The 23,495-nt window shown below is 52.0% G+C and overlaps 1 protein-coding gene across 1 annotated transcript in view; it reads right to left on the bottom strand.

Annotated features, from left to right (window-relative positions):
* Positions 1-23,495, bottom strand: part of PYGB (glycogen phosphorylase B) — a 39,925-nt gene that overhangs the window by 4,110 nt on the left and 12,320 nt on the right. Inside the window, exons 6-19 of the mRNA XM_090052494.1 lie at positions 17,891-18,002; positions 17,034-17,116; positions 15,562-15,705; positions 15,009-15,101; positions 13,048-13,194; positions 12,054-12,217; positions 11,402-11,516; positions 9,548-9,649; positions 7,894-8,041; positions 5,732-5,790; positions 4,759-4,900; positions 3,291-3,498; positions 2,007-2,141; positions 94-160 (exon numbers count right to left, since the gene is read on the bottom strand). Of these exons, the coding sequence (XP_089908620.1) occupies positions 94-160; positions 2,007-2,141; positions 3,291-3,498; positions 4,759-4,900; positions 5,732-5,790; positions 7,894-8,041; positions 9,548-9,649; positions 11,402-11,516; positions 12,054-12,217; positions 13,048-13,194; positions 15,009-15,101; positions 15,562-15,705; positions 17,034-17,116; positions 17,891-18,002 (1,719 nt within the window). The remainder of the gene's footprint in view (positions 1-93; positions 161-2,006; positions 2,142-3,290; positions 3,499-4,758; positions 4,901-5,731; positions 5,791-7,893; positions 8,042-9,547; positions 9,650-11,401; positions 11,517-12,053; positions 12,218-13,047; positions 13,195-15,008; positions 15,102-15,561; positions 15,706-17,033; positions 17,117-17,890; positions 18,003-23,495) is intronic.

The raw sequence follows: 23,495 nt of genomic DNA, 5'->3' as shown, positions 1-23,495 counted from the left end.
TGAATTGGATGGGGCCCTGCAGAAGCACAAACCAGGTCTCTACATTTGCTGCCCTTATTTCTGAGCATGCAACTGTTTGCTCCACAACCTTACCATGTAGAGCTCATCAACCTGGCCCTGGCACTGGATGTAGGCTTCATAGTCAGCGAACACTTTAAACCTGAAACCCAAGCAGAGGAGAGAGAGTGGCTGAATTTAAGCTGCCATCTTTGCTCAGTGGCTCAAGCCAACACACCACACAGCATCAGACACACGCAGGCCTGGCAGGACCCTCAGGAGACCATCTAGTCCCACCGCTGCTTCAGCAGACCAGCCCTAATCTGAACCACACCAACCAAGTGTCCGCCCCACCTACTCTTAAGAACCTCTCCAGTGATGGGGACTCCCCAGCCTCCCTAGCGAATCTGCCCCAGTGCCAAACCACCCTCCAAGTGGCAGCGTCCTTCCTAGTCCCCAACCTAAATCCCTCCTGGTTGCCATTTCATCCTTTTCCTTTTTGTCCTGTCCCCATGGTGCAGGGATGGGACAAACTGTGTGGCAGGGCTTCCTGATAGAGTGGAAAGCACTAGAGCAGTGGTTCCCAATCTTTTTTATACTGTGGACCAGCACAGGGCACACGAAGCTAGCTGCCTCCCTCCCTCCCACTGCCCAGATTTAACCCCACATGACGGTCGGCAGTGGAAGCTGCTCGCCCAGGTGGGTGGACAGAGGTCCAAGTGGGGAGCTCGTGCCATGACCTGGCAGCCAACCCTTTGCAGCCCAGTACTGGGCCACAGCTTGGTGTTTGGGAACCTCTGCACTAGAGTTGCCTCGGCTGTTCTCCAGTGTCAGAGGCTGCCCCAGGAACCAGAGCTCGGAAGAATGACCCTGCTGTTCCACCCAGCGCGTGGCAAAGCCCAGTGCCTGGCTCCCGGTCTGATCTGCCAGCCCAGGGAAGGGACAAGGGTGTCTTCACAGCTTGCTCCCATGGGTCCTGCAGAAGCCTCATCCATGTGTAAGGAGGAGCAGAAAGGCTCAGGAGCAGCTCATCTGGCCCAGGCTCCTTTGCTCAGAGAACATCCCCTGCACATCCCATAAAGACATCTCCTCCCTCTAACAGAGAGGGGCTTAAAGGGCCACATACCTCCCTTTACCATTCTGAGGTGCAGCCCTTTCCACACCAGCCAGCCTGGCTGGAAGGAGGAGACCGTTTATGCCAAGCCACAGAGCTGGCTCTCCCTACTGCAGCAAGAACTCTGGAGGTCAGGGCCTGGCTCACACCTCACCCAACCAGGGCCCACTTGTGGGACCAGGAGCTAGGACCATTCATGATGGGGACATACAGATCAAGGGGCTCTATCTACCCTGGCCATCAGCAGCTCATAGGAAAAGCCAGAAAAGAGAGAGGTCCCTTTGTGGTACGTTGAGATATTGGCTGCTAACAGTGAATGGAGTCCACAGCACCAGAGAGGCCCCTACTGGGTGCCTGACTGTATGTGGCTGTTTGCTATGGCCTGGCTGTGTTGCACCCAGGAGACCAGAGCCACTGGGTGAGAACCCGAGCATCTCAGGGCTGCTGTGGTGTCCCCTGGGCACAGCAACTGCCCACAGCACTGGGTTGGGGTAGGAAGCCCAGAGCATGGCTGCATTTGCGGCAGTGCCACGTCTGGCCTGTACAACTTCAGGGCGGACAATGGGACCAGGAAAGGGAGGAGGAAAACATTGTTAAGGCGGTGGGTGAGCTCTGGTCTCATTTCTCTGACCACATAATGCCATTTCAGATTTCATGACCACATACTGCTGTTTCCCTCAGCAGGGGGATACTGCAACAGAGGGGCAGCCAGAGGTGGATGAAATGCCTGTGTCCCAGGCCTTCATTTAAAGCCCATGGGGCCAACAAAAGTCTTCTCTTCGGTTGCTGTGGCCTTTGGACAAACCCCATAATGGGAAGCAGCCGGGGGTGTGGTGGGACAGACAATGACGTAGGGGATGCCTCAAAAGCAGAAGGGATGTGTGCTACCACTTACCTATCATGGTACATCAGCATGTTGACAACATCGTGGAAGCAGCCAGGGTCCCGAGGAGAGAAGAACCCACTGCTGATCTGGTCAATGGCCTGCCTCAGCTCAGGGAGGCGATCATAGTATTTCTTCGCGTTGTACCTATGCAGGATGGGATGGCCTCATGCTGCAGCCCACAGGACAACCCCTGTGCCAGGGCTCAGCCTGCACAGCTCAGTCAGCAAGGGACATGCAGGAAAGATCACCCCCACCTCCCCACCAGGTTAATGTAGCTCTGCTGGGAACCCCCCTGGTGTAGGCACAGCCCTGACCAAGGGGCTTTCATCATCTGGGGAACAGGGAAACTGCTATGACTTCTGCTGTACCCAGCATCTCCACTAGATAGATCTATCTCCACTACAAGCTGCAAGACTGAACATGAAATATCATGGAGACAAAAGTCTGTATCAGGACATCCAGGAAGAGCACAGACCAGTTGGCAGAGGCTTCCTCAGCCTGATGAAGGGTATTTGTACTCGAAAGCTTGCAAAGAAGAATTTTTCCAACTATCTAAGTTGGTCTAATAAAATATATCAGATTTACCCAAAGAACCTTGTCTGCCTATGTCTTTAGACCAACATGGCTACACCCTGCACCCCTGTATCAGGACAGGAGCTTTTGGGGGCATACCCCACAAAGGCAGTCGAGTGCCCCACACCCTGGGCTACAGTGGGAGTGGGCCCCTGAACAGCCCCTGTGCATTTGGGCCAAAATCCTTTCTTTGACTGACTGGGCTTTGCTTTGCAAGACAAAGGCCTGGAGTAAGATCTTCCTCAGCCCCTATGTGACTGAGCCACCCCCAGCTCATTCTCAAAGGCAACTTCAGCCAGGTCCACCTGGCAGCATTTGCTGTAGGCATAGCCTGGGGAGTGGGCAAGGGGGTCTGTTTTAACAGCCTTTTGTACACATGACAAACCTCTTCTGAGGACCCTGCCCCACCCACTCAAGAATGGTGCTGTCTGAGGGAGCTGACGGCAGCCTGGAGCTGGAGTGAGCCATTCTGGCCAAAACACCTTTGTGCTGACATAAGCTGGCGCTGCCTGTGGCCCCTGGGTTCCCAGCCAGGGATGTGCAGAAGCCCTGGCTCTGCCAGCAGACCTTTGCTTTCACCACCCTGGCCTCTTCAGCTGGGGGTGAACAGAGCTGTGCCTATGGCAGAAGTGTCACTCATGCAGCCCAGTTCCCAGCCCAGGCCAGCACCTCAGACTGCCACAGCCTATAGTGCCTTGGGCTCAATATAGCAATACTAACCCTTGCTGGTCCATTGCCTCCACGTCCTCCACCCGCATGCCAAAGATGAAGAGATTCTCCTCACCAGCCTCCTCTGCCATCTCCACGTTGGCACCATCCATGGTGCCGATGGTGAGGGCACCATTCAGCATGAACTTCATGTTCCCAGTACCTGAGGCCTCTGTCCCAGCTGTAGAGATCTGCTGGGACAGGTCAGCTGCAGGGATCACTGCAATAGGGAAGACAGAGGGAGGAGCCTGTGACTGGCAGGTGGCTGAGGAGCAGGCTTGAGCTCAAGCTGTCAGCTCGGTAGAGAGCAGGCCCAGGACAGGGGATGAAGGCTGTCTTGATGTCTCTGTCCTACAGCTGCACTCTGTGCTACATGTCCACAGCTTTGACATGGAGCCATCAGCCCACATCTGAAGGGGGTGACCCTCTCCCTAGAGACCACCTGTCAGCTAGGAAGGGCTGCTCCACTGTAAGACTGCCACCAGGAGCCAAAGCCAGGCAGGTGCCACATACACCCCTCCTTGGCTCAGTCAGGTCTTGATGACCCTTATCCTCCCAGGGGTGCTAGAGAATGGGGTCTGAACTGGCTGGGACCAGGTAGAGGTTTGTGCAACAGAGGAACTAAGGCCAACAATGAGCATCAACTCTGCTCTGGGACAGTAAGAAGTGAGGCAGCAGTATCCATTGCTGGCACCCAGAGGAGCCCTACCAAAGGCCACCTCTGAGGAAGAAAGGAACAGAGTCCTGGCTGCCTGACAGAGACAGAAGTAAAAGAGGGACTACTGGAGGAAGAAGGGGGCCTGGGACTTTCAAAGGCCTTCCAGGACCTGAGAGATCCCCTCTATTCATGGAATACACCACTGATAAGAGCTTGGTTTCAATTGTGGGCCCAGCTCATGGCATCGCAGCTGCTTTAATCCTGGAGTTCCTCCCATGCGGCCCCCTGCTGCTGCTATTTGGTGGAAGGGCCCATCAGTCCTGCTGCTTGCTCCTGATGGCCAGGAGGCAAAAACTGTGGTTTTAAATATGCTGCAGTTTTGGCCTCCCGCTGCTTGCTACTGACCAGACAGGAAGCAAAAACTGTGGCATGTTTAAAACTGTAGTTTTCACCTCCTGGCCATCAGAAGCAAGCAACAAGCAGCAGGGTCAACGAGTCCCTCCACCAATCAGTGGTGATGGGGTGCAAGAGGGTACTCCAAAAGTAAAGGAGCTGCCGCACTGAGAACTGAGCCTGCAATTTAAAACCGGCCCTAATGATGATGCACAGCTGGAGGTCCTGAGCCTAGGTAAACACTTGCCCCTCACTCAGCCCTTTCGCCCAGCACATGGAGTCTGTATTCCCCCTACCCTGACCCCTGCTGTCCACACAGCTTTGCTCACCAAGCTGAAAGGGAATCGAGCTCCCCACTTTGCCCTCCAACTCTGGATGGTGACGATCACATCCCACCATAAAAGGCCCCTCCTTGCCTTGCTACCTCACCTTTCTCAGCAAAGGACACCCTGTAGTTCTCCAGGAAGATTACTTTGAGCCGGTCTCCCACGTAAGGGTCATTATTGACAACCTCCCCAATGGATGTGATCAGTTTGATGATCATCTTTGCCATGTGGTAGCCAGGAGCTGCCTGCAGGGGAGGAGGGTGGGTTAATAAAGAAATGAAAAGAAATGATGTCTTCATGAGTCCAATCAGATAAGCCAAATTGCCCGGGCCACTCACTTGGATGCCTGTGCTGCTTGCTTTGCCTTAAGCAAAGGCAGGCCATGGGCCTACACATGGCACAACACCAAACTTGTTTAAAAATAGATTTGCAAAGGCCTTGGTCAGTGGAGAAGGCCACAATGACACATGCCATGAATCCCCTCCAAGGGGCTGCCTCTGCAGAGAAGCTGCCATCTCTTCCCACTATGGGGAACAAGCACTGCTCAGGATGACAAGCTGCAGAGCAGGAACAGCAGAATGACTCTCCCAGCTCCAGCTTCTGCTCTGGCTCCTGTGGCGGGGGGCTGGGGCTGGGAGACAGCTACCTTACCAATCTCAGTGGCAGCAGCCTGATGTGAATGTCACTGAGGGGAAGAGGGGAACTTTGCCTCATGCCTGCTGGAGCAGACGGAAGGAACTCTGGAGCAGGCCCCATGCCCTCGGGACAAATGTTTGCATAATAAGGAGACTGTGCATCCCCAGACCAAGCTGTTCCCCCATAAAAGGTGACTTGAGGTTGGCAGCAACCCCGCCAGCCCTCCTCCTTCACAATGATGGTCTACCTGAAGTACCTAGACAGCACCAAGAACTGGAGGCTGCTGGGTGTAGATGCGCCCTGACTAAGCTGTCACTGCACACTAGAAGCCCAGAGCCCATGACCGAGCCCACTCTTGACCTGCACTGACAAAATCCCCCAAGCACAGGGCAGCACCTGGGCTCAGGACAGCAGTCTCAAGCTATAAGGGCATGTGTTACCTTTCCACCAATCATGATAGTCCTTGGCACAAAGGATTTGGTTGGGTTGCTTCTAATACCTGCAAGATGAGGAAGGAAACAGTAGTGGTAAATGAGCAGGCTGTGAAGAGTCACAGACGGCATCACTGCTAGCATGGTGTGGGGACGGGTGCCCACCAGGTCCAGACCCCATGGTGCTAGCGCTGTACAGGCTAAGCACAGAGACAGCCCATGCCTCAAGGAGCCTGCAGTCTAAACCACCACCCAGAAGTGTCTCTCCATATGCCGAGCTGCATCTGCTTGTACAAGTTTATAGAATAGCAGCCCTACCCCCAACCCCAGTCAAGAGCACTTGAGGACCAGGAGCATTTCCAAACTAAAATACTTTAACCTGGAACATCCCACCCCCAACAGAGGTCCAGCCCTGGTGTTTCTGCCACACAGCACCCATGTGGCATCTCAACAATTCCAACATCCTCATGGCCTGAGCGCAAGCAGGGAGGTGCCCTGCAGATGTGCTGAGGGAAAAGAGAAAGACGACAGACCCAGGAAGCTCCATTCTCCCTACAGGCCCACTAGGAGCAGGGTGGATTTAAACAAGCTGGGTATAAGGAAACCAACCCAGCTTTTGGTCTGGCCCTTTCTTCCCTTCCTCCTCAGGCCAGTCAATTTAGGATGTAATACTCAGATGTGGAGCCTGAGCTGGCAGGCCCCTGGATGCGATACCCAGGGAGCTCCTTCTCCGTCTCCTGCTCTGCTCCCCAGAGTTATAATGCTAAATGGTGCTACCTCTGGGGACCAGTGTGCCTGGAGAATGCCCTGCCCTTGAAGAGGGAATCAGTGCTGCTGGAAACAAACGCCTGTAGCTGTCTAAATGCTGCTTGGCTGTATGCCTGGACAGGGGAGCAGAAAGCACCTGCAACTCCACCCCCTGCCTGTTGCCTCTGCAGTCAACCTCTGCAAGGCGAAAGGCAGGACAGCTCCCTTGGGCTGCCATGCAGAAGGGGAGGGCAGGGGAGGAAGGCAGGGATTGAGTATTATGTTGGCTCCACCCCATCCCAAGCACATCAGCCAGGGCAGAGATCCCAAGGTCCAGCTATCGCCTTCTACAGGGTCTAGGAAGAGAACATTTATAGTGATATAATTTACATGAGTCCTGTGCACCGCTGTGAGTTAAACTCCAGAAAAGACAGACAAGCAGACTGTTCCAGAGTAGCAGACTCTGGGCTTATGACTATGCCTTGCCACTGGGGAGCAGGGGAGCTGGCAATTTGCTGTTGTATTGAGCTGTTATACTTGAGTAAGTTGCAGACATGTGACCTCTGTCCTGGTACAGCTTGCACCTGCATGGTGTTTACCCTATTCTTTCATGAGCAATTCCACACCAGAAGTGATCCTGGGAAAGGGCCTTATGGCATCTGTACTCTCCCTGTGTACACCCGTGTAAAGGGTCAACCACATCAGCACAAACACATTATTTATCCAGGTGACAGCCCTGTTGCTCTGGTCTACAACGTCTCATTCTGAAGGCATCTATGCATGACCTGGTGAGGGCCAAACAACAGCGCTGTCATTATATACACACGCCATATTTGCCATCCTTTTCTCCCCACAGGCAGAAACAGGTGCAGGGGCCTGGCTTCATTTGCAAGGGCTTACAGGTGGTTTTCATACATGTACTGCCCTGTGTTTATGTCAGGGAGACAGCGTGGCAGAAGGGGCCTGGCACCAGGTGTAGAAGACGATTGCGATCTGTGATCCTGGGCGTTCTCAAATGCACACCTGAGGTAGCTCTGTGTCCTATGTGGATGAGTGATGCCCTCACAGTAGGAAATCCCATTATGCTGGAAGAGCCCTGGGTTGGCTACAATCTTCATTCTGGAGCTTCAGTTGATCCAAGGCCTGGAACACCTTGATGACAGGACCAAGGCCTCAAATCTGACTACCTGCTGCCCCTTCTTGAGCCATGGAGCCAAGCGCCTGCCCAGCTCCTAGGGACACCAACCTCACAGCTATACTCCTTATAGCTACTGTGGCCAAAGGACTTTGCTAGATTGAACCCAACCACCCCATTACTGTGTGACTGGGGAAAGAAAACTGGCAATTCGTGTAGTGACAGGGCTCTCAGCTCCCCAGTGAGCCCAGCTGCCCACCCTTAGGGAGCAGCGAGAATCAGCACTCACGGTTGTAGAGGGTGATAGCATGCAGACAGTTGAGCAGCTGCCGCTTGTACTCGTGAATCCTCTTCACCTGCACATCGAACATGGAGGAGGGGTTGATCTTCACCTTGTACTGCTCTTCCAACTGGGCTGAGAACTTGAGCTTGTTCTCCTGAGAAAGGAAAGGGAAGCATTTCCTGGTCTTTGGTTTGTCACTGGTGCTCATTGCAAGGTAGGGTTCACCACAAACTTTCTAACCAGTTGCACAGATGGCTTCTACTGAACATGTGAGACCACAGTTAGCACTGCTTGCTGCCAGGCCAGCAAGCAGAAACACTGTGTGCACCAAATGGGACATTCACAAGGAAACAATCCTTCCTGACAATGAGGCATTACAAAAAATCCAAGCACTTTGGGAAGGCTCTAAACCTTCATGCTTCAGGGCACAGCCTGCAGCTGACAGGGATCAAGAGGAAACATTCTCCAAGAGCCTGTTATCCCATCACTGCTGAGGTTTCTTGCTCCACTCCCTTCAGCCTCCAGGGCTGGCCATTGTCTGTGACGGCAGTGGGCTAGTTGGGTTTCTGGCCTAGTCCAACCTGGCTGGGCCATTCCTCTGTGCCTGGCCAGTCAGCCACAGAGAACAGGGGCCAGAGGAAAGAGCTCACTCACTTGGTTGAGGAAGAGAGAAACCACAAGGAATTGAAAGGGAGGAAAAAGAGGCAGAAAGAGAAGAAGCAGGAAAAGCAGAGGACAGAAAGCAGTAGAGAGGAGGGAAGACCAAATGCACAGGGAGGGAAGGCAAGCACAGAACTGGAGAACCTACAAAACGAAACTGGGAGGGACCTGGAATAAGGGAAAAAGGGAAGGAGGTATAGGGTGACAGGAATGGAGGTGTGTCCACTACCCCAACAGAAAGCCTGGCCAGATATCCAGGGAGAGCCCCAACCAGCCTAGCTTGTCACTTTGTCAAAAATGTTAGGGTCAAAGCTGGTTGGGAATTTGTCAACCCTGCTTGTCCAATAAAACACATGTTGGCTACAAAAACTTACATGTTCTGCAGGAAAGGATCAATGGGTCAATTAAGGTGGAGGAGGAAGAAAAAAAATTAAATCAAGAGTCATTTTGTTCTGGTTCCACATTCAGTGGAGCTGGCACAGGCAAATGCAGTGACTCATCAGGATGGTAGCTCACACCCCCCTTCCCCAATGGAACTGGCTCTTTGACCCAGCCAGATCTCCCATGATACACTCTGGCTCGCTGTGTCATGGGCAATGTAGTCCAGCCCAGGAGCCCAATCCCCAGGACTAAAAGATGGCATAAGGCATCCAAACTACATCCCTGAGGCAAAGTGGCAGCTTGGATGCAATGTTTCATTGTTGCAAAGCAAAATGTTGCAGAAGTTTTTATTCTGCAATGAGATCTTGATATTAGACTCCTCTTGATGTGGGATGAAAGTAGCATAGTCAAGTGTATGGACTAGATGGTCAAGTACTTGGCCGCTTCCCACCAGAATACTCTACGGAACAAGCTCTCTCTCGATAGATATGGGAGGAATCCTAGTGAAGTCAATGGAGCTGCACCCACAGGCACCAGCAACATTGTTTAGCTTAATAATCCTACTAATTCAGACTCTCCAAACCTTAGAATTCCTTAGATTCTCTACTGTTTACATTACCTGTTTGACTTTGGCCACATCCCTGATAAAAATCTCATCATCAACAAACTGCAGTAACTTCTTCAGCTGGCTGAGATCAGTTATGAAATCTTCCCCGATTTTCTAAAGAAATAAAACAGGATATGAATGGCCTCTTGGCTGTGAGATGAGCTGCTGCACGATTTCACTTTCCTGCTAGAAACAACCTCAACAATCCTGCCTGGAAACAAAAACAAAACAGAAAACAAAAAACCTAGAATGCTTCTTAGCCAAAACATGGACAGTGATCAGGTTGTTCCTCTGCATCCATTTAGAGCACTGCTTCCCAAACTTTTCCTCAGCATGACCCCATTTCTTCAGCATGGCCCCTCACTTCCAATCTGTAGCCCCTCCCAGGTGCCCCAGGGCCAGTGCCTGCAGCCCTCTACCCCGCCAGTAGCACCCAAGCCCCAGCTGCTGCCTGTGGGAGGCAATGGCTGCTGCAGCCAGAGCGGACTGCGGAGTCCAGCTCCCCTCTCCGTCTCCCCCACCAGCAGCAGGGCCAGAGGGGAGCCCCTGGTGGGGGGAATATGCAGCCTGCCCGCTGAAGGCTCAGGACTCCCTACCCTGCTACCTTCCTTCCTTGGGCTTTGCAGCCCAGCAGGCGGGAGCACTGTGCTGCTGTAGTAGCCAAGGTGTGCCTGCTTGGCAGCAGTCGGGGCGCTCAACTCCACACTGCTGCTGCCATGTCTCACCTTGGCGGACAGGGTTGTGCAGCACTCCCTCCTGCACCAGGTCCTGCCCGCTGGGCCATGGAAGCAGCTACTGCCCAGAGCTTGTCTGACCCTGCTGTGGGCCCCTTGCCCTGCTGTAGATGCAGAAATCTTAGGGAAGGGGGGAATGTGCCCCCCACTGCATCACCTTGGCACTCCGCCCCCTCCACACCCCAGGTTGCCTGCGCTCCCCTGCCCTCCCACCACGTTGCCTGTTTCCCCCCTGCTCTCCCAATACAGTGCCTGTGCCTCCTCCCCTCTGGCCCTCATAGACTTACCTGGAGGGAGCTACTCTCCATCCACCACTGCTTGGCATGTGTGCACACACATACACATGGTGCCCCCTGCCTCTGATTGCCCTCCCCTGCTCCCCTCAGCCCCAAGCAACCCCTTGCAGGCTGGAACTCTGCCAGCCTGCAAGGGGAAACCTAGAATGAGAAAAAACATGGGAAAATACAGAAAACCCAGATCCCTGTTTATCATGACCCACAGTTTGGGAACTGCTGGTTTAGAGTGCAAATGTATCCTGGAAAAAAGCAGCTACTGCAACCAGAATTTAAACTGCCATACACTTCCATATCTCTGCAACACAGCTAAATAAAAAAGGACCAAGTGTCCTGGCAGTTACTGTCAACTGGAACCCCTGACAGAGAGTACAATGATACATTTCCTTGCATTAAGTTAAATCAGCCACTAGATACTTCAGGACACTGCACAGACCTCCTGGCAAAGTGTAGCCCTGGTAAACAAAGGGGACCAAACTGGAATTAGGGTTGTGTGGAAACCTGTTTGTGTTCACAGTAGTAGATATTTGGCTTTGTGAATGTCTCCACTTCAAGCCACAAACATCCTAGCACAATGGGAGGTGATGCTGTCCTGATGGGTTATTCTCATCCCATAGGAAAGAGAAATCAAAGATCTTCAGGCCTCATTTTAAACTGTGGCACTCCCTGCATCTACCTACCAAATGTGCAAGTAGTGTGACATCTGTAATTCCTGACTTAGGTGAAACAGTGTTGATTTATAGCAGCTGAAGATAAGGCTCCACTGTTTCTGCTTATCTGAAGACTATACTAGAAACAAAGTTTTGAGACTGAGTTTGCCCAAGACCATCATAACTCACCTCTGCGATAACCTCTGCAAGTCCTGGGTTGCAAAGCAGGAGCCAGCGCCTTGGAGTGATGCCATTCGTCTTGTTCTGGAACTTCTCTGGTTCAAGGTCATAAAAATCTTTGAACCTGAGACAGAGAACAGGGGCGGAGAAGAACTGAACCCGATTCATTCGGAGCTGAGTCTTATAAAACAGGATCATTAAACCAACCTGCTTCTACTTGTATTTGCCAAGGGCTTGAAACAATTCCTGTTGACATTTTTCAATGGATTTCCTTAGAAGTTGGAGTAGGCCTCAAATGCATCTGAATAACTAACCCCTCCACCTACACAGCCTCCGATAAGAGCTGCTGTTCCTGGGAATCTACATTTAGCAGTTCCTCCAGCCCACCCAAAGTCTCTTTCTCTTCATCAGTGGGACAAAACATAGATTGTGCTTCATACCGTAACACCTGGACACATTCCCTTCCCCTTTAGAGCCACATCTGACCATATGGTGGGGGAGCGGGTTTACTGCAGGAGTCACTCACCGTTTAACAAATCCTGGAGAGGCTGTCCTGCTAGTGATGGTGAAGGAGAGATACAGACCCCCAGGCTAGGCTTGCAAGGCCTGACAGCTGGATGAGGGGAAACAGCTATTTGTGTGTCTCGTGCCTGTCACTTACACTGAATTCTTTACAATTTCGGAGTGAATCCTGGCCACGCCGTTGACAGCATGGGAGCCAATCACGCAGAGGTGTGCCATGTTGATCCTCTTGCAGTCTCCCTCCTCGATCACAGACATCCTTCTGAGGCGGTCAACGTCCCCAGGGTACAGGGCTGCCACATGCTGCCAGAATGCACAGAGAGCCATTGGCTAAGGCAGGGGGATGCTTCAAGGGGGACTGGCAGGGATATACCCTGCTGGTTTCTGCCCCAAGAGCACAGGGGAGGACAGACACCAGGGAGTGGGTGGGGCTTGGTTCTGCCACACCTGCTGCTGCACTGAGCACCAGATGGGGGTGAAGTTATTAGAGCTGGGGGAATATATGGCAGGATTTTGTGGGACTCATTGGGGTGGGACGGCTCCTGCACCCTCAATTTTGGAGTGTGGGGGGCTTAAATTTTTCAAAGGCACTGAGCTCCCACAGAACAGGATTGCTGGTGCCCTTGGAGGGCACAACCCCAGAGGCTGAACTTAGCTATTTCTCCACCAAGAAAGCTCAGCACCAGTGACACAGAGAGCTGCCCCTGCACTGGATAGCTCACATCTTCACAGGGAGAAGAGTACAGTCTGCTGCCGGCTAGATGAGACTGGAAGCAAAGGCAAGTTTTGTGACACGAGGACAGAATCAAGAGGTCCCCATGCCCAGCCCCCACTCTAGGGGAAGATCATCCTTGCCTAAATCACCACAAACAAGTGTTGTCTAAGCTGCTCTTAAAATCTTCCAGGGATGGAGTCTCCAGAACCTCTCCAAGGAGACTGCTCTACTACAGTCACACCTGGCATTAGTTAGTCCTTCCCAACACCCAAACCACCTCCTTTCTAATAATTTCAACCCAACAAGATGGGCCACTGGTCAGTCCCTAGCTTCTCACAGCCAGCTACAAGCTGGACTCTATTCTCAGTGCCCCCTTCCCACCCAAACCCCCAACAAACAGCCTAGAGTGCAAGTTTACATCCAGGTGCTTTTGGTTGATGGTGTAAATGATCTCCAGGTGACGTGGCAGCAGCTTTTCAAACATGGAGATTGGCCAGCGCTCCAGAGCCTCCGGCAACACCGTATGGTTGGTGTATGCACAGGTCTTCTGGGTGATCTCCCAGGCCTAGGCAGGAAAAACACAGTGAAGACAAAGCAGCCCAGAGCCCTGTATGGAAGGAAGTGCCCCTGACCAGTACTGGGCAGAGCAGGAGGGCAGCACTGCAGTGTGAAAGGGGATAATGTGCGACTCTTCACCATGAAAGGGCAGTGCATTTGGTTGGTCACCTCCAAGCAGCACCATGCGCTCTACTCCGGCAGAGCCCAGGGGGACCAAAGTGACTAGATCATAACCCCATTCAATTGTCTCAGAGAGCTGCAGGGTTAGAAGCACAGCTGGGACACTTGGGGATTCCTCAAGGCTGTACCATGCCACACTTGCCAGCTCCAGGTGGAGGCAGACGTCACCCCAACTTAACCATGGAGACACTGAGGCACAGGGAGGGGAAGAGAAATGCCCAAGACAAGCCAATCAGTTAGATGCAGAGCTAGGAACTGAGTCCCAGTTTCCTGAGTCCCCACTCTCTGTCAGCAGGGCCCCACAGCCTCTGTGGTGGGGTTTTGAGTGGCACCACATCAGCACAGGCCCTGCACAGTGCAACTGGCTGAGCTGGGAAGGGGACAGTGTGAGCTGATTCCCATACTTTCCACTGCCATTCATGACTCCAAGTAAGACCTCCATACAGCTAAGGGTGGCATCCTGCCAGTGCTTCTACACCTCAGTAGTCATGGCCTACTGGATAGGGAGCCGGGTAGACTTCCTTGTAACCTGGTGAAAGACGACTCCTTTCAGGGCAGCAGGGAAATACACTCCCTTCCAGGGCCCTTGAGCAGTCATGTCTCAGGCAAAGAGGGCAGCATGCTGAGCCCAGCCTGTCTTGGCAGTGCCTTTCACCCTGGTCCAGGTTCACAGCCACCCATATCAAATGCCCTAAGGCCAAACAGCATTGCTGTGAGAGCCCTGTGAGCCAATTAAAATCTTTGGGCCAGTCCTTTCTGCTGGGGTGAACAGATCTAGGCTGGCTCTGGCTCCATGCAGCACTTGAGGGGAGGGAGGGAAGTGAGAGGAAAGCATGGGCCCAGAAACATAGTGCCTTTCAGCTGATTGCCTCTCCTATGCTCTGAAAACATTTATTGCTGCCCTGTACTCAGGGCAGGCCCCCCCTCTCTTTTCCCCCCTAGCTTCAGAGCTCTATGGGTGCCTCAGTTCAACCTGAGGTTCATTAGTCCTGGGTCCTCTTGCAGCAGGGCTGGGCATATCCCAGGGCCATCAAAAAGGCTGAGAGATTCCTTTCACACCACAGGAGAGCTTGGCTGTTGCTCTTCAAACAGACCAATGGACAGACATCCATTCATCCTTGCTGGAAACTGCCCATCCACAACAGGGAAAGACTTGTGGCCTGACAGGACCATTGTCACAGCATCACTCTGATGGCACAAACAAGAGGGCCAAAGCATAAAGGAAAGGACAGGCTGCATATCCAGTAGAGATGGGTGGAAAGGTGTGAGGACCTGGAAGAACTAGAGTGGTGGGAATGGGCAGAGTTAGAGAGGGCAGAATGGCCAAGGGCTACAGAAGAGGAGGAGAGCGGAAAGAGGGAACTGGCAGGTGAGATGAGGAGGCTGAAGGAGACCCTGGCTGCCAGGGGCAGCCTCACGGTTCACTGCCAAGTCCACACTAAAGAAACAAGCAGCAGCCAAGAGAGGAGAGGAAGAAGATGGAGGATGAAGTCCCTGAAAAAGAGGGCAGAGCCAGGGGGATCAGGGACTCCCCCAGATCTTGTCCATGCACACGCTTGGCAGAGACCAGATGGGTCAGTGCTGGACATGCCAGCAACCCAACCCCATCCTCCTGCCTCAGGCATCACTTCCCCTGCTCACCTTGTCCCAATCCATTTTCTCCACGTCAACCAGGATCCTCATGAGCTCGGGAATGGAGAGTGCTGGGTGGGTGTCATTCAGCTGGATGGCCACCTGTAACACAAGTACACCCATATCACACACACTACCAGGGGTATGGTGGGGAAGAGAAGAAGCTGCAGGTTTGGGGACAGAGTCCTGAGGGAGTTAAGGGCTGAGGCCTGTCACCACAACACAGACAGCCTTTGGGCAGAGATGCACTGGAGCAGATCCTTTTGAGCTGGCCAACATCTTCCCAAAATTTCAAAATGGAAATGTGTCATAGAAAAGGGAGATTTTTACCCCACAAGAATTTTCCTGTTCTCTAACTGATCCCAACGGCCAGGGCTCCTGAGTGACTGAGTAGCCTGTCCATATTCTCAGGTCCCCAAGTTCTTAGGGGCAAAACTGGCTCCCAGTGCTGATCTACCCAGGGGATGGAGGCGATGGGCAGATGGGACAGGGGGCAGCCAGCACAGGGATGTTCACTCCTTCTACAGTCTGGAGCAGTGGTCAGTCAGTGCCTGGCACTCACCTTGTCAGGGAAAGTTTCAAAGGATGCCCTCACTGGGTCACGGCAGCCAAACTTGGAGGACTTGAAGCGCCGGATGATGTCCTGGAGGGTGGCTGCCACCACAAAGTATTCCTGCTTGAGCCTCAGCTCCTTGCCTTCAAAAAACTGGACATGAGACACAGACATCAGCAGGGCTGCTGCCACCAGACACTGCTGCAACCCTGCTATGGCTGTTTATTCACCATGACACAGAATCATAGATAAGTATGGCTGGAAGGGACCTCTGGTGGTCATATAGTCCAATCCCCTGCTCAAGGCAGTAGCATCTCTATCCAAACCATCCTATACAAATTCTTGTCTAACCCTTTATTAAAATTATATAAGCCAGCCCTGTTACACAACTACAAGGTATATTCCCCAAAGACACCAAAAGCACCCCAACCTGTCAGAGGCTAAGTAGGGAAACAAGAGCTGTCAGTGTCCTGCCAATTCAAGATTTGTTAAAAGGCAATCAAGAGATGCAAGAGAAGAGGGCCACAGTAAGGCAAAACCCTTCTCAGCTCTTCAACCTGTCAACTATAACGGCATCCTGGTCCCAGAGCCACACCACTACCTGCATCACAGGATTGCCAGAAATCCAGCAGCCATGAACTACAGGGCTATCACAGAGGCCAAGGCAAAGGCAGGTTTGGTGGGGAGGGGTGGTGGTGCTGGGCCCTGGTTACTTGAAGAAGAATCACTGTGACCCATGTTTCTGGACTGAGCTGGGTGATCTCAATAAGGTAAGCTTGGCAGGCTGCACAGCTGGGGTTGTTCTGGGCTGGTGGCCTGTAGGACTCTAAAGCTTTCTGGTAACAAGTCCAAGGTATTGAGGGGGAAAGACTGTCAGTAGCGGGGACTGAACTGTGGGTCGTTGGATTGTAGACACAGGTCTCCCCTGCCTGAGCTAAAAGACTCTCCTCTATTAGCTGGGTCCTCAACCTGAGCAGGCTCCTCAATCTGGTTTGTGTGCCCCAGTCACCACTAGAGGGTACTACAGCCCTAGGCAGAGAAGGGTTAGCAAATGAGACCTCCATATATAGTCTTTCCATGCCGTGTGCCTGTCCAATTTCCTAAGTGACTACAACACCAGCTCCCCCAAAGCAGCCCATGGCTACCATCCCCTTCCTGGCTCCTCCAAGCACATGTGCTAGTCTGGCTTAACTAACAGACAGACTAGACAGATCAAGTTCCTGCTCCAGGGTGGGGTGACAGGAGGACAAGAGCCTGGCTCCCTCCAGAACACGTCTTTGGCTTGGTCAACACTGCCAGGTCCAGCATGGCTTCCTTCTGAGCAAGGGTTTGCTCTGAGATTGTTTCAGAAGGATTTCCCTATTATTTTGTATCCTTCACAGGAGTCCTCGAGGAAGAACCAATGGCAGGGGGTCAAATCCCTGCGCTGCTTGCACCAGCTCCAAGCAGTCAGACAAAGAGCTAGGAATGGAGGGACTCACATTGTCATTAGGGTACAGGACTCGAGAGATGTTCTCTGCCAGGTTTCGATCCAACACAGCCTCGATGTAATCGCCCACATTGACTGCAGAAAGAAACAGTACGTAGGGCACTGCATGAGCTGCGACTGCCCTGTAAGGTATGCACAGCTTCCACAGAGTCATGTCTGACTTTGCCCCTGCCCTCTGCACAGCTGCCCAATTTTCTTCCACTCTGGAGGTCATATTACATGCAAATGACTCTAAAGTTCTCACCTCACCCAGCAACCAGAGCTGGGCATGGGCCTGAACAAAGCCTAGTAGCTGGCAGGAGGTAGGTGGGAGGAAGGGCGCAGTGGGATGTGGAAGGAGGGGAGCTAGGTGCTGTCTGGGATTGATCAATCTAAGTGGATGGGTGCTAGAGGAGAGGTGTAGGTTGAAGGCAGTCAAGAGGTAGTTTTGCTTTCTTAGGAGCACAGGGGTATGGTCTGGGGGAGTCTGGTATTAAGGCTGAGCTTGTCCCTTTCAGTCCCTGCTGGCAGGATAGAGGCAGACACATAGCTCAAAACCAGACTCAGCAGTGGCCAAGAAAGCACAGCTGCAGGAATGCAAGTAGGGCTGGGAGGTGAACAAGCCTCGCAGGAGGAGACCTATGAAGCTGGAAGCCCAGATCCACCTCTCTTCCCAAACCCTAGACCTGAGGGTGCAATTCTCATGGGGGTCAGCAAAGACTGCCCTTTCCCAGCAAAGCTGACTGAATTAACATAAAGACAATATATGATTTGTACAGTGCATTACTGTATCTAGGGGACCCCAGTGCTGCTAGGAGCTGTACATAAGCACAACAAGAGACAGTCCCAAATGGCAGAGGGAGAGCTTACACTCTTGAAGGTTGAAGTCATTGGGTGCCTTGGCAGACCACAGCCTCATGGTGTTCACTGTGTTGTTCTTGTACCCTGGGACTGGGGTATCATATGGCATGGCCAGCACTACCTGCAAAAGGAAAATAGCTTACTTTGCATCAGCAACTACAAGCATCCCTGGAGCCAAAGCAGGTCAAGGAAAGGACACAAAGCCAAGAAGGAACAAGAACATGTAGATTAACAGAAAAACAGACATCATGGTTTAATAACTCCTTCAGTGTCAGAGCTAAACTGCGTGAAGGTTATATTGCAGGTATCTCTATAAACTGTGTGCGAAGGGCTAATACAGGACAAATAAAGGTTTTAAGCACTACAGAGGGGAGCAGGAAGTATTTGTTATGGGTGGCTTCAGGCACGCAAGTCAAATGGTGCTATGGGCGATTACAAGTAACCTGCTGTCTTTTTGGAAAAATGCAACAATTAACAATTAATTAATCAACCAGATTTTATTTATTTATTCAAGCTTAACAAGCATCCCATGACTGTTAAAATCTGAATCTTCCTGTAGAATATAGATCTCTCTCTGCTACTGATAGGCCCAAAACCTCAGGATATCATTCTCTGCTACTAAGGCCCTTGCTGCATGTTACATTTATGGTGTGATTGATGTGGAGCTGTACAAAGCCTCCAATCCCCTCCCCATGCCCAGCAGCTGAGTCAGAGCTGCTGGGTGCAGGGTTTTGACAATCAGCTGATGGTCAGCTCTGGTTGAACAGCCCCAGGTCTGGTTCCAGACCCAATGCGTTCTGGGGACTGAGGCCAACAACCCAGAGCTGTCTGGACTGGGGCTGACAATCAGCTGTCAGTCCCAAAAGCAGAGCTGGACACCCAGCTTTCAACTTGCTGGTGAAGAAGCATAGGTTCATGATTCCAGGCTTCCTTTGCACCGACAAATGATCCCACAGTGCCATTAAACAACTGTGTGCCAGGGGCCAAAGACTGATTCCTGCATACACCTATTTGCTGCTTGTTGGATTTAACTGGTTGAATTCGACAGGACATAAGGGAGGCAACTACATGTGTGTGAAAAAATGCAATATGCTCGTTGAGGCTGAGGCCCTTCAACGGCACACACACTTACTTAACTGCATGTGGGTAAGGCTGGTGCTCCTGGGCTCACATTTCGTTCATAACAGTGCCAGCTAGGGCTCTACTTCCCTGTCCTTGAGCTTCCTGGATGGAGCCTATTGAGGCACAGCCCAAGGAGACTCCTGAATTCTCCTTTCCCTGGGGCAGTGGAGGTGGAAAGGAGGTAAGAATGAGAGATGGAGGCTCCCACTGCATCTGTGGGACTCGAGCCACTGGCCTAGAGCTGGAAAATCAGCTCCAACCCCAAAGTGCCCCAGACAGAAGCCCTCCTGTCTGCACTACATCTTGAATTTTATCCTGCCTGCCAATGGCAGAGGAGCTGACTGTTGTCCATTTCCGCATACCTTAAAACTTATCAAGCAGAAAGCATGAGACACCACGGCCTTGACACCTATGAGAGGAAGCCAAACATAGGAGGTAAGTGCTTGTGCCACTGAACAGCCAAGCTAAGGCCTTGATCCTGCCCTGCCATAAGCACATGCTTAAACTTTCCTCATATGAGCAGCCCCACTGAGACCAAGGGAGCTAGACTTTACCATATATCCAACTAAGCACCTGCCTGAATCTTTGTAGGGAGCCTTCACAGCTGGGACATGCTATCAGCTGAGTTGCATGAATCTGCCCTATGTAACAGGGCAGCAGCAGCCAGCTGTGACTTACTGGTCCTATAGCTCTGTCTATGGATCCCAGGGCCCCACTTTCCAAGCTATGGAAAGGCCCCTTGGTCCTATCCAAGACATACAGCAGGGTCTCCCAACAAATCACAAAGGGAGACCGCCCCTTGACTTTGACAGCTTACAACTGGGTGGTTTGCAGAGATTCCCCTGCACCTTACAGAGCCAACACAAGATTGGAAACGGAACAGACAAGCTCCTCCAAGGCTGAAAGAAGCTGACCTTACCGCTCTTTCATCCCAACCCTAGTTCAACAAAGTCTGGATGATTAAAATGATACAGTACCCTGAAAAACGTCTCCATGCATATGGCAATATGTGGCTCTGGGCTCTGTTACCTGCTAACATTTCCAACTTTCATTTTCTCAGCTTGCCACATCTCACCCCACAGATTCATGCTGGGCTCTGAAAGCTTGTCTATGGCCAACAGGAAACAAGATTTGCCAGGGAAACTTTTGTCTTACTGCACTCTCTAGACCCCAAGACACATCTGTGGAACCCTTTGAGATGCCAGTGCATTTGCCCAAGTTAAGCTCCAAGATGACCTGAAGGCAGTAGGACTGCACAGGGGTAGGGGTAGGGGTAGACAATTCCAGCCCAGAGGAATGTAGCTCCTGGGGATGCCCTGGGAAATGGGAAGAAGACAGCTACTTTCTCATCTACTGTGCTCCCGCATCATAACTTACATCTGCCCATGGAATGTACCACTTGAATACAACACTCCACCAAAGTGGCATCATTTTCCATCCACTCTAGGTTTGTGTACACTCCAGGTGCAAGTCAGGGGGCAAGCACCAATACTGCCTGTTCTGAGCACTGAAGCACCATGAATAGGTCTCCCCAGACATGAGACTGACTCACAAATCATAAGGTTCCAGTAATACTCTATCAGGGGGGCATTTTTTATTTGCTTTCTGCGTTGGGAACCTTCATCATTCATACTTCTAAGTGTTCCTCTTCCACCAGGATGGCTAAAAAAAAGCCCTGCTTTACTGGAAACTTGAGATTCCCCCATCATCACCCAACCCCAGAGCTGGGGCTGTAAGGGAAATCAGTCACTAAATACCCACAACACTTGCCAGACAACCAACAGGGTTGGCCACCCTGAAAGCCCAGTTGCAGGATTGGCAATTACCACAAACATCCCTCTACCTGCCAACTGAGCATATCCAAGATAGAAACACCCAAGACATGATGAATAGGGGAGTCCTGGATGCTGATGCATAGGAAGAAGTTTGGACCAGTGAGGGCCCTAATTTGAGAGCATGAAGACCTCCTGCCTGGCTACAGACTGTGTGAAATTGGGCAAGTCCCTTGGTCTCTCTGTGCCTGTTTCCCTCTTCCCCCCAGAGGGGTAAATATATTCAGGGCTGTGAGGCACGCTTGGACCATAGACAGACCGTCCAAGTAACCAGATAGCTTAGACTGCCAGGTACCATTTCATTGTAGAACTGTCCCCTGCAGAAAAGCTGTTATGAGAGAAGGCACAGGCAGAGAGGTAAGACTGATGCTGCTGTGATACAACCCCGGTGTGGGCAACAAAAACACTTTGTACTGACCTTGGTCCTCTGTCTGTTCATTGTACACATGAGCTCTTCTGCCTCTTGCAACTTGGCAGGGCTTGGCTGAGGAAGAGCTCTGATACCATGAGACCCACTAGTTACCAAGTCTAAGAGAGAGATCATAGGGGAGGGCAAAGAGAGTTTCAGTGGGAAAGGGGAGGAGCACTGCCCATGGGGTGGGGGGGGTGGACCCATGCAACAGTCCCACCTACAGGAAGTGATGGGACTTGCAACCTGCCCCCTATATTCTGAATGAGTTGTGGCAGGCCCCCGGGCCTGCAATGCACCAGGATGGCAGTACTCAGCCACTTCTGCCCTGTCACAGGGGTCCAGTCTATGGCAGGATCCCTGAATACTTGTGGTTCCTTTGTATGAATCCACATCTAACCACATCCCATACAGGGTCAGCAAAATGCATGGCTACCTAGGGAACTCCCAGGGGCAGCTGCTGCCTTGCTGTCTTGGGACAGCTTTTGAGGGAATGGGCACCATCCACTGCAAGGCACTGAATCAAGAAATGGGCCCCACCTGTCCAGCATAGCTCTGGTCCTGCCTGGCTTCCTGCTGCTCCACCACCTGAACTACCCCTGTGGCCTGCACATCTGGACATGTTCAACCAGCATTGCTCAGGGACATATATAGTAACCAGTAACTTTTATTTAGGAATTCCTGTACAAAGGGACCAGTGCTTTACATCTCATGCTTAACACCTGGTAGACCACCATTAACTTGCTTGTCATTAGCTAAATGCACCTTCCTTAAGCAGAACTTAAGCAAACATGATCTCTATGGAGCAACAGTCATTTCAGTTTTTTGGGACATTTTCTGATCAAACAGGTGAACACCTTCATCCTGGCTCAATCACTATAATTCATCCCACAGTGCCTTGGAAAACTATATATACAGAGCATGGGTGGGCTGCTGTGGCCTCTGGGCTGGAAGGCTGTGGCTTTGAAGCCCAGCACAGCATAAAACATCCTGTATAATCTCGGAAGCAGGAGACATTTAATGCAACCACCAGAACAAGGCTAGCTCACTAAGATCAGCCAGGGCAGAAAGTGGTGAAAGTCTCATCTAAAAACCCACAGACAGCTGCATGGAACTCAGTACGTCTCCTTTGGAGACAAAAGACTAAACCGGGGTGCGCAACACATGGTCCATGGGTCATATCCAGCCCACAGAGCCATATCATTTGGCTCACAGGGCTCCGGGAATTTGGCAGTGGGTGAGTGGTAGCAGCATTAACTGCTGCTCCCTTGCTGCTAAATTTCTAGTCCCAAGGGGAGCCTTGTAAACCAGATAACATGACACTGCATGCCAGATCACACCAGTGTGTGGCTGAATCTGATAGTGGACACTAGATAAGGCTGGCACAGGGGCAGATGCAGCAGAGAGGTGGCATGTGGCCAGATCCAGTAGTTGGGCAACTGGACCAAGGCAGTGGGCAGCACAATGCTGGACTGAGGCAGTACAAGGCTTGATGGGGCACATGGACCAACACCATGTAGGATTTAGCCCGCAGACCAACCCAACACCACTCAGCCAACCCAAGGGTCCAGAAGGTTGGGTGTCATTGAAATGAACCAACATTTCTGACACTCACTTGGAGGAAATGAAACATTTCAGACAAGGGTTGAAATTTGTGACCCACTGATATCAGTGTAAATTTTTCCACCGACTCAGAGAGGGTCCATAAGGATCATGTCATCATGGCGCTCTCCCATGCTAAAAAAGCTTCCCTGCAACTGCCTACCATTTTGACAAATCTGATCCTCTCTCCCCTAGAGGCTAGAGACCCCACTCAGGACTAGGGACCTAATGTGTGCCTCCACACATGCTCTGACACATTCTGATTAGATAGCATTGGAGAAGACTTGATTAATCCTGCCCATTGTAGGGATGTGCAGGCAGCAGATCACGGCTCTGTCCCAGACCCTGGCCTCATGCTGTCATTGCCTCATGAACCTGGCCCCACCCCTACGTGCCTGCCCCGCTCCTGGATGCTACTCCCTGCCTGCCGGTGGCCTCATGCCATCTGCCTGGCCAAGCATACCCAGTCCAGACTCCATGGAGAGCCTGCTTGCCCACTCCATCCAGCGCCCCTGGCAGTTCATGTGGGGTGGACAGGCTGGAGTGCCTGGGTAGTGGGGCTGGGGCTGGCACCAGTGGCAGCCAGGAGCAACCATCACTAGGGCTGCTGGGAAGCAGAGCCCAGCCACTACACCGCCCCAGCCCCTGT

The sequence above is a fragment of the Crocodylus siamensis genome, chromosome 1 (assembly GCF_052110815.1).
Source record: "Crocodylus siamensis isolate JL-2025a chromosome 1, ASM5211081v1, whole genome shotgun sequence".
Lineage (NCBI taxonomy): Eukaryota > Metazoa > Chordata > Crocodylia > Crocodylidae > Crocodylus > Crocodylus siamensis.
This window is presented reverse-complemented; position numbering and strand designations above follow the sequence as displayed.